General features: G+C 38.0%; 1 protein-coding gene across 3 annotated transcripts; it reads left to right on the top strand.

Moving 5' to 3' along the window:
- Positions 1–1,616: 1,616 nt before the first annotated feature.
- LOC113321867 (protein HIRA-like) lies at positions 1,617–6,478 on the top strand. 3 transcript variants are annotated; one of them, XM_026569808.1, is made up of 10 exons: positions 1,617–1,955; positions 2,376–2,651; positions 2,758–3,009; positions 3,107–3,504; positions 3,620–4,664; positions 4,769–4,967; positions 5,070–5,322; positions 5,425–5,547; positions 5,650–5,761; positions 5,943–6,478. In XM_026569808.1, the coding sequence occupies exons 1-10, from the start codon at positions 1,848–1,850 to the stop codon at positions 6,123–6,125; spliced, it is 2,949 nt and encodes a 982-aa protein (XP_026425593.1). In that variant the 5' UTR covers positions 1,617–1,847; the 3' UTR covers positions 6,126–6,478. The 3 variants fall into 3 exon arrangements, with proteins under 3 accessions (XP_026425593.1, XP_026425594.1, XP_026425595.1); XM_026569809.1 differs by having other exon boundaries at positions 1,618–1,955; positions 5,082–5,322; XM_026569810.1 differs by lacking the exon at positions 1,617–1,955 and having other exon boundaries at positions 2,522–2,651; positions 2,755–3,009.
- Positions 6,479–10,816: the final 4,338 nt, after the last annotated feature.

The raw sequence follows: 10,816 nt of genomic DNA, 5'->3' as shown, positions 1-10,816 counted from the left end.
AAAGTACATGTCCGAAGTTTTTGTATAAGGTTCTAGTCATGGCTGATGGCTTCTCCATTTTCTTCATTTTTGGACTCCAATTACTAAATTGCAATAGAACTTTTGTCTCGGTAAAAGTTCCGAAGCGTCCGAAGACCCCATACTATGACTTTGATTAGGTTCAAAAAATAAAAATAAATAAATTGTGACGTTAGAATGTTGTTTTCGACACAGGGCCTTTCGGTCTTAGCTCCGGCCCTGCTGGGATCTAAAATTGACATGGTGTAACAAAATTCAACCTCATGATCGTCCGGCACATCTGCACGACGTGAAAGTTTCTATTTTCTCCTCTTAATAGACCGTGGACGTGGAAACGTGGATACAAATCCGGATAAACATGTAGGTCAATGTAAAAGTCAATAAAATCAGTTGGTAGTTAAGTTTGACGGCCGGATGACATTCTCTTGACTTCATCATCACTTTCCTTGGATTTCGATCCCTGTCTGCATCTATAGTTGTAAGATATAATCTATGCCATTAATGGTACCATATCAATTGTAAAAAGGCTCGATTGTTTATTTTTTTTGGTCAATCAATAATTTTAACTTATTCAAATCAAAATGTGATTACATGATCGATTACAAGAATAACAAAAACATCAAAATACAAGATAATAAGAACACTAATAAAAATGAAGATATCAATTACAGGTAAATCGTGAAGAGAAAGAGTCATATACGGTAAAGAAACCCAATTTTTGTAAATGTCGTAGGGAATGATGATGGTATAATCCGGAATCGATTCCAACCATTTAATCTGATTTTCTTCTTCTTCAATAAGAGATACTCCTATAAGAAAGGAGTTATTTGCTCAATATCTTGTAAATCCAAACGAACTCGGATGCTCTACATCCCTTGGATTGAATACGAATTCTAAGCGATACCGTGTTGGGTTGTCGATGTTCTTGAATCGAGAATAGTAAGTCACGAACCAACAATCAAGGTTTGAATAAATCGCCCTCAAAACGAAGAGAAACTCGTCCCAAATGGCGAAGAAAAATCACTCAAAATAACGAAGAAATATGTCAAATGACATCAAAAACAAAACAAAAATACTTTTATTCGATTAAAACTTAAAAAAAATAAAAAAAAATCCTGCTCAGACCTGGTCTAAAAAGGACCAAATATGAGCAAGAGATTAATGGAGGTTAAAGGTTTTTTTTAGAGAGAAGAATGAAAGGAGACGAGAGAGAAAGTGAGGCTCGATTTTCTAACCATAATTATAAGATTAAATCCGAATTAGCACACGAGGACCAGATTACCTGACCTTAAATATAAGAATCAATTTTCAGGACTCGACCCAGTCACAATTTTTAAAGGGGATATCAGTTCTACTAAGTGCTGATACCATTTCATCGATCCAACGGTCAGGATCGGTAGGATTTTTTTGTCTTATATAAAACACTATCAACACTTAGTAGAACTGGTATCTCCTTTATAAATCATGCGACACTTTGACTTCAAATAATCAGCCTTGAACTCTAGGCAGCTAGCGGTGCCCTCCCACAATTATTTTGGTTCGCTCCTTTTAGTTATTCTGTACCCTTTAATCTGCCATTCCTTTTTTACTTTTTATGCCATAAAAATGACATATTTGATCTGAAACTGAAACGTCGTGTTTATTTTTTGATAATTTTTCTAGGGTTTCTAACTTAGAGTTATTAGACTTACCCTAATCTAGGGTTTTACTGAACATCTACTAGTAGGGTTTATTGATTAGTTAGTTTGGGTTATTGAATTACTACAGGTATGGTAAAGCTAAGTAATTGAACGTTTGAGTTGAGTGTAGTTAAAAATAGAGTAGAAAAGATGATTGCGGAAAAACCTAATTGGATTAAACATGAAGGAATGCAAATTTTCTCTGTTGATATACAACCAGGTGGTCTTCGGTTCGCTACTGGTGGTGGAGATCATAAGGTATTGTGTTTTTCATCTGGGTTTTTGTTTGTTTTAGTTTATTCAACTTGGGGCGTTTTCAATTTGGGTTTTTCTCGAAGAAATTGAAGTTGGGTTTTTTGTCGAAGAAATTGAATTTGGGATTTTCTCGAAGAATTTGGGTTAGTTTTTAGGTAATTAGTATCTTGATTTTATCATCTTCTTTGTGTTCTGGTTTATATGAATATGTTGTCTGGGTTTCAATTTTATGTTTGAATTGTGAATGGGGTGTATAATGCTGTTTCCTGGTGTTTTTGGGGATGAATTTGGCGTTTCATGTTGACAATTGCAATGACAGGTCACCATTAGTTGGTTACATTGTATTTAGGTGGTAGAATGAATATGCATTCTTTTCGATGTACTGGAAAATTTGTGATGTTTTGTTTTGTTTTCTCTTTATAGGTTAGGATATGGAACATGAAATGTGTGAGCAAGGATTCAGGAAACGATCAGTCCACGCCGAAATTGTTGGCCACACTTCGTGATCATTTTGGATCGGTGAATTGTGTTAGATGGGCAAAACATGGTCGGTTTATTGCGTCTGGATCTGATGACCAGGCGATTCTTATTCATGAAAGAAAACCTGGGTCAGGGACTACGGAGTTTGGAAGTGGAGAGCCTCCAGATATTGAGAATTGGAAGGTTATAATGACATTGAGAGGGCACACTGCCGATGTGGTAATTGGCGTGTTTTGTTCATTTGTTCTCTGTAGATTGTCTTTCGACATTTTAACCATCTTCTATATCTAACCTAGGACTTGTTGTTTTTTTCTGCCTGAAGTAGGTGGATCTTAATTGGTCTCCAGATGATACAATATTAGCCAGTGGTAGTTTGGACAACACTATCCACATTTGGAATATGAGCAATGGTATCTGTACTGCTGTCCTGAGAGGTCACTCTAGCCTTGTTAAAGGGGTGGCCTGGGATCCTATAGGGTCGTTCATAGCAAGTCAGTCAGATGACAAGACAGTTATTATCTGGCGAACAAGTGACTGGAGTCTAGTCCACAAAACGGATGGCCACTGGGCGAAATCTGTATGTTCAAACTCCTTTCCTCTCTTTGTGTGTGTGCGTGCACTTTTGTCTTGTTGCCCTTGCATATGTACTAATGAGTGTTTTTTTTCCCTTCCAGCTGGGATCGACCTTCTTTAGGCGGCTTGATTGGTCTCCCTGTGGCCATTTTATCACCACTACTAATGGTTTTCAGAAGCCTAGACATTCTGCACCTGTATTAGAAAGAGGGGAATGGGGTGCTACTTTCGATTTCTTAGGACACAATGCCCCTATTATTGTGGTAAAGTTCAACCATTCATTGTTCAGGAAAAATCTCCCAAATGGCCAGGATGTAAAACTTCTGCCTGTTGGATGGGCCAATGGTTCCTCCAAGAATATAGCCAAAGACTCACAACCGTACAATTTAATTGCCGTTGGAAGTCAGGATCGAACAATAACTGTATGGACAACTGCAAGCCCTCGTCCTCTGTTTGTGGCCAAACATTTTTTCTCTCAAAGTGTTGTGGACCTATCTTGGTAAGTTATCCTGTACCCGTTGTATTAGCTAAATATGTCAGTTTTCCTCTTTGGGGAGTTCTTTGAACCATAACAACAACTAATTTGTTTGACTTCTTGTATGTACCTGAAACAGGAGTCCTGATGGATACACTCTATTTGCATGTTCGCTGGATGGAACAATAGCGACATTTCATTTTGAGCCAAAAGAACTTGGACACAAGCTAACTGATACTGAGTTGGACGAGTTGAAGAGAAGTCGTTATGGTGATGGAAGAGGAAGGCAAGCAAACTTAGCAGAAAGCCCAGCACAATTGTTGTTGGAGGCAGCATCAACGAAGCAAACCCCGAGCAAAAAAGTGTCCTCAGTTGTTCAGGAGAAACAGGTGCCTAGAAAATCTTCTGAAGAATTGAGCTTGTCTAATGTAGGTCAATCACTTCCTAAGCTTCCTGAAAAACCAGTCGAAGAGGCAAAAAGAAATGGAGGAACCAATGTTGAGGTAACAAATAAAGTGGCAACTTCTGTACGGGTTACTAGTCCTGTTAAGCAAAGGGAATATAGACGACCTGATGGTAGAAAAAGGATTATTCCTGAAGCAGTCGGTGTCTCTGGTCGTCAAGAAAGTATAGCAGATGGGACCCAGGCTCAAGCATTTGATTTTGCTCGTGTTAATAACCAAAAGGATCAGACTGGGGTGGTTCTTGCTGAGGATGGTGTTAGAGAAGGTTCTATGAAGAGGCATTGTACTGGAAATTCTGATGCCAACTATCGAGCTGGGGGATTTGGGCATGTCGGGGATAAGGAGCGTTCAGGTGTAACTGCTAGAGCAGCCATTAGTGACAGCCTGGTTATTGAGAAGGTTCCTGCTTCTGCAAGTGCAGATGGGGCTGTGACTGCTGCTAATTCGCGGTCATCTTCAAGTTCTATACTTTCAATTAGAGTTTTCAGTAATAAAGTGGGGGAAGATAGCACTCCTGTCAGCTTCGAAGCTCGCCCTGTAGATCAGACTGTGAATGACGTGGTTGTTGGGGCAGGAAATACATTTGTCAGGAAAGAAACAGAAGTTAGGTGCAGAAAAGGGGAAGAGACTCTTTGGTCTGATAGAATATCTGGGAGAGTTACTGTGCTGGCTGGCAATGTCAACTTTTGGGCTGTTGGATGCGAAGATGGCTGTTTACAGGTAAGGTTTATAATTGCCTAAGAATTGCAGTATGCTTGTGTTTTATTCTACAGTTATCTTGCATGGAAGCAATTTTTGAAAACTTCATTTTGTCCCTCGATAAGGTGTATACAAGGTGTGGAAGGCGAGCCATGCCAACCATGATGATGGGATCAGCTGCAGTATTTTTAGACTGTGACGAGTCCTGGAAGTTACTTCTTGTCACAAAGAACGGATCGTTGTACGTATGGGATCTATTTAGTAGGACCTGTATTCTGAATAACTCGCTGACTTCTCTGATTAGTTCTGGTTCTAAAGATTCAGGTACAGGAAATAATTCTATCATACGGTTAATTTGTTCACTATGGCTTATATTTGTGTAGAAGTTTAGCTGGTAATATTCATTGCTTATCGTCTTTCAAACTGTGTTATCGCTAGGCACGGTTAAAGTTATAACTGCAAGGCTATCAAAATCTGGTTCCCCTCTAGTTGTTCTGGCAACACGGCATGCATTCCTTTTCGATATGAGCTTGATGTGCTGGTTGAGGATAGCTGATGATTGCTTCCCAGCTTCAAATTTCACAAGCTCCTGGAATTTAGGTTCAATTCAAAGCGGTGAATTGGCTACATTGCAAGTTGAGGTCGGGAAGTTCTTAGCCCGAAAGCCAAGTTGGAGCAGGTATATGTTGTTCCTGCATTTTCTGCTTGTAATAATGGAAATTAGTTTCTTTTTTAGGCTTTTTACTGGGTTTGTATCTGATTTGCTAACATTTGGCTGCAGGGTTACTGATGATGGGGTGCAAACGCGGGCCCATTTGGAGACTCAAATGGCATCATCACTGGCTTTGAAGTCTCCTAATGAATACCGTCAGTGCCTCCTGTCTTACGTAAGGTTTCTGGCAAGGTAAAGACCATCTGTTCTTCAATCCTGCACCTTTTATTTTGGCATAGGGATTCCAATATTGCAGTTAATAGAGTTACAACCGTTCTTTGTATATCATTGCAGAGAAGCAGATGAATCTCGCTTACGAGAAGTATGCGAGGGCTTTCTTGGTCCTCCAACAGGGATGGCCGAGTCAACAGATCCCAAGAACCCAGCATGGGATCCAACCATTCTTGTAAGGCGATATTTGCGCTTCACTTTTATTTTAATTTTATATGTTTCAGATATCCGCGTTCTATTACACTACGAAATTTCAAAGGCTTAATCCTTCCCCTAGTTTTTGCCTGACAATCTATTCATCAGTTTTAGAAAATCTTTGATCTGAAAGATTCTTGTATTTCGGTTTCAACCTGTAGGGAATGAGGAAGCACAAACTCTTAAGGGAAGATATACTTCCTGCTATGGCTTCAAATAGAAAAGTTCAGCGGTTGGTAAATGAATTCATGGATTTGCTCTCTGAATACGGAAGTATAGAAACAAGTGTTGATCGAGTGCAACCACCCGTCATCCTCCCTGCACCACCAGTTGAGCCAAGTTGATTCCGTCCCCAATCTGACATGTAATCAAAGAAGAATCTACCCAGCCGCAGCCGGCAGTGGAAATAGAAGCTCCACCAGGCCACAAGCAGAGGCCTGTTGATCTATTAGTTATGCCTTGCCGCAACACGAGTGCGGTTGCGAGTCTGTCATAGTAAGTTTACATATTTTAAATGAGTGTAGAGTAAGAAATATATCGATGATGATTACGTATGTCTTGGTCCAGTTTTCATAGTGCTTGTAACAAAAAAAATTTGTTTTTATGCATCATCGTTTAGTTCCTTAATTTACATTCCCAGACTGGCAGTTTCACTATGACGGTATAAGCTAACGCCTGAACATAAATCTTTCCTTGACCATGTCTGACCCATATTTGTTGACTTGACTTTTAAATTTGACCCATCTTTGTTGACTTAACTTGTAATTTTGTTTTTGCTAGTGTATAGTAGTGCTTGACAAATGACCGCATTACCCTTTATTCTATACATTAAACTTCCGGAGAAAAAAACTCTGTTTCACTGGTTTCCCGTTCCACCAAGGGAACCTGTATAAAGGAAGACACTGGCTGGTGTTCAGGTTAAATTCTCAGCGAGTTATAGATTATGCATTGGTCGCAAAATTCTCAATCTGAAGGAGAAACAGAGAGAACGGTAGGTCGAAAACTATACCAATACCAACAACATTATGGAGGATTTTCCCAGTAAGACTGATGAGGAAGGTCTGCTTTTCGCTGTGCCTGGATGCGTTCATAAGACAGGTATGCTTTATTATGGTTTTTATAATCAGGGGAAGATGCAAAACTGAAACAAAACTTACGATGCAGTTGACGGTGAAGACAATGGAAAATCTATTCTAGGGTATAATTACATGGATGACCTGCTTGGATCATGCAATGGTTTGGTTTGTTTCCAGAAACAATGGAAACAATTGGAGAACCTTTCTTAATCTGCAATCCCTTAACCGGAAAGGTTGTTTCTGTTCCTGATACACCTACACAGCGACATGCTCATATGAGCGGGTTCGGTTATTGTCATTCAAAGAACGAGTACAAGGTTGTCAGAATATGCATGGATTACGAATTACCAAAGGAGATAAGAATGTAGTCCACCTGCAAAGAGGCAATGAAGTATTATGTCCAAGTTTATACTGTTGGCGGCGGTGGTGTTGGTGAGTGGAGAAACAAAGAATCCATCAATTTTGAAAAAAGAGCTAAAAAAGAGTCCATCGATGCTTCTCCAGTGTACTCAGCAGGTACCTATGCGAACGGAGCTATTCATTGGCTGCACCAACGTGTTAGTTACCTGCAGTACGAAGATTAAGTGATGACAGCCTTCGACTTGGAAGATGAGAATTTCCACTTTATCCCATTGCCGATTCTTAGAGATGTTAATTACAAACATTGCCTCAAGTTGTTGGGAGGGAACAATCTGTATATGGTGTATACAATCCATGATGGACCTTATCAGACGGATATTATTGAACTACTACTAGAAGGCATATGCATATTATTGAACTCTCAAGTAACTTCTCTGATTGATTAACTCAAGAGATCTTCCATCTTGTTGGTTGGACTTTCTGTTGAAAAATCAGAGCAATCTGATACCCGGAAGGTCCCATTTGAAGAAACTGCGAAAAATCAGAGCGATCCGTGGGAGGGACATCCACATTTGAGATTTTTGAGAGGAGAAATCATAGTGCCAAGATATTTTATTGTTGTTGATGATGATGTTATTGAACAATCATCTGCCATGATTTTGTTCCAGCAGTCATGTATTTGTATCATCATCAGCGGATAATTTGATTTGTTTTGAAGGTTAGGGTTTGGTTTCTACTCAGATGGAGGAAGAGGAAAAGGAGGCACAAATGAAACATATACCCGTGATATGGGCTTGAAACATGGATGTTTAGATAACTAAGCTTATTATAGGAGCGGCATGGTTTATTAGAGGGGCGGCACTGTGATAGTAGTGTCCCTTTAATTGGTTAGGGGATGTCCTAAAGAGAATGTAAATTGATTAGATTATCCTTTTCACCTTAAATCAACCAAAATCAAATTATTATTTTTTAAACCTAATGAATTAAAAAAAATCAAATCAGTTTTTTTTATTATCCTTTTCTTCATATTCTCTTCTCCTCCATCAACCGTAACCTCCATTAAAACTGAAAATTTCATCGTCTTCGATTAATCGGCGATTTGAAAAATGTTTGGAAAAACCCAGTTACGGTTTAGTTTATCGTGTTGGATTTAAGTTAATTTTGTATCAACAATTAGGATTTCGTATGAAAATTGAAATTGAAATTGCTGGTTGCATGTGAGTTACGGTTGGTAATAACTCAAATACGAACCGTAACTGTAGATTGGGTTAATGTTACTGTTGGTTTTAACTCAAATAACAACCTTAAGTTCTTAGTTTTGAGAAATATGTTCAGTTACGGTTTGTATTTGCATCATATTTATCAACCGTAATTGAGTTACAGTTTGTTACTCAAACAACCATACCAACCGTAAATAATCCTGTGTCTTAAGAGTTTCTTAAATAATGATTTACAGTTCAAAAGTTAAGTTGACACACCAACCGTAGGGTAGTTATGGTTGGTCTCGATTCATTAGTTACCAACCGTAATTTAGTTACGGTTGTTGTCCAAATTTAATTACCAACCGTAACTGGTTTTACGGTTGGATCTTCCCCAAATTTTACCAGTTACGGTTGGTATTCGATAACTTACGAACCGTAACTAAGAGTTACGGTTGGTCACGAGCAAAATTGCAACCGTAAGTTCTTCTGAAAATTTAAAAGTTTTGATTTTGTTACGTACTTTAGATAATTTTGAGCGAGAAAAAGCTAATGGGAACTAATTTTAGAAGTATACCGGGTCACTGAAATCACGCATTTTGGTTGAGTGAATCAAAATCTAGAGTTTCACAAATATCACAAAAGTTTTTCTTTTTCTTCTCCTCTGAACTTTTTCTTTGAACTCTAAAAATCTGATTTTGTTTTGATTTTGAGTTAATATAAGTGAAATTAATCATTAACACTAAACTTGATTATCATCACTAAACTAGGTTATCAATAATGAGGGTTAATTCGTCATTTCCAGGCTTTTTTTTATAAGGGACATCTTGAATGATCATGTAGTGACCCTTTTTGTCCTATTAAAATACCGCGCCTCTAATAAACGATGCCGCCCCTATAATAAGCTTGTTAGATAATGGCTAGCTTTATTTTCCTACTTGGTGATATCACGAGACTAGTGGTAGTGAACAACAGTTTGGAAAAATGTAAACCAAAATATGTCCACCAACTCAAACTTTCCCGGGTAAAATCAAATTCATGACGAATACACATTTTAGGAGAAGAGTATATGGTATTTGGATTCATGTTATCAATTGAGTCTGGAATTATTATAGCATCCTCTTTTGTATTGAGTGAGACGAGGTTAGATAACATATGTTTAGGAGATTCTGACGTCATTTCGTAGATCATTTGATGGCTGTATTTTATATACAATACCTGGAAAGCAAGGTTAGAGAAATCTTTGCTACGTGTTGGATGTAAAAGATGTTTAGCCATTTTTCTCCAGTAAAACTGAAAAGTATTTTAGTGATACTCGAGTATTGTAATGCTGTTCATTGAGCCCCATTTTGGGATGATGTGCTCACTCTTTCCCGTTTCAGTTTTCAAATATTAGAAGAGATGAAACACGCGAAAGTATTTATAGCTTAACGAATTAGCGATAGTCCAATGTATGTGGATCACTTTAGGTCGTACATTTTTATAACCACAAATGCAATGCTTTATATATATATAACTTGAGAGGTTTTCATTACATGTCTTTCAAAGTGATGGATTAGTCTTGGGTTAAGATTTGTATTGAATATCTGATATGGTGTTTAGATATATGATTTAGATACTTACTGCCTCGTTTTATAGTTTAATCTCTTAGATTATTAAGCTGCTAGGTTTTGGGACATTACACAAATGTAGACCCGTGGAATGATTCTTGGTTGTATAATCCGCTATTTATTTTATTGTTGAGAATAATGTTCAATTACCTAATTTGTAGGTGAAAGGCACTATTGATACTCAATACAAATGTTGGCATTCAGAAGTTACTTATAAATTTAGAGATATTTTATAAAAGGGTCTTATATTTAGGGTTTAATTAGGGTTTGGATCATAGAACATGCGGTTGATGCATTAGGGTCGTCGACTAACTTTGACCGTTTGGATTGTTTACTAAAATGCCCTTGGGAAAATAGTAAAAGATATAGTATCCCCAATGTAGTCAATTTCGCTTGTACCGGCCGAAATATCGGCGGAATTTCGTGTACCGGTGTTAGAGCGAAACGAAAACACAAATATCGCGGTACGATATTTAGCCGATAATATCGGCCGATATATATGAAACGATACAGTCCGGTTTTCCCGATATGGGACAGTTTCGGATTTTTTTGTGAACGTCAGGTCAATTTAGGAATTTTAAATGAAGGGAAGGATAAAATCCCTAAATCTCATCGAAATTTTTGGCAGAAAAATCTTCACAAACCCTTCTTGGCAGCCGTTTTTTTTCTTCTTAATGTCAATGGCGAGATTCAATTGATGGTCGATCTGTTAACAAGAGGTTAGGGTTTTGATAGTTAATTTCTTCTTTTGCTGTGATTTGTATCTAATTATTCTTTGATGAATTATTTG

Source organism: Papaver somniferum, chromosome 11, assembly GCF_003573695.1.
Source record: "Papaver somniferum cultivar HN1 chromosome 11, ASM357369v1, whole genome shotgun sequence".
In the NCBI taxonomy this organism is placed as follows: Eukaryota; Viridiplantae; Streptophyta; class Magnoliopsida; order Ranunculales; family Papaveraceae; genus Papaver; species Papaver somniferum.
The sequence above is the reverse complement of the archived record's forward strand: the minus strand, read 5'-3'. Positions and strand labels throughout refer to the sequence as shown.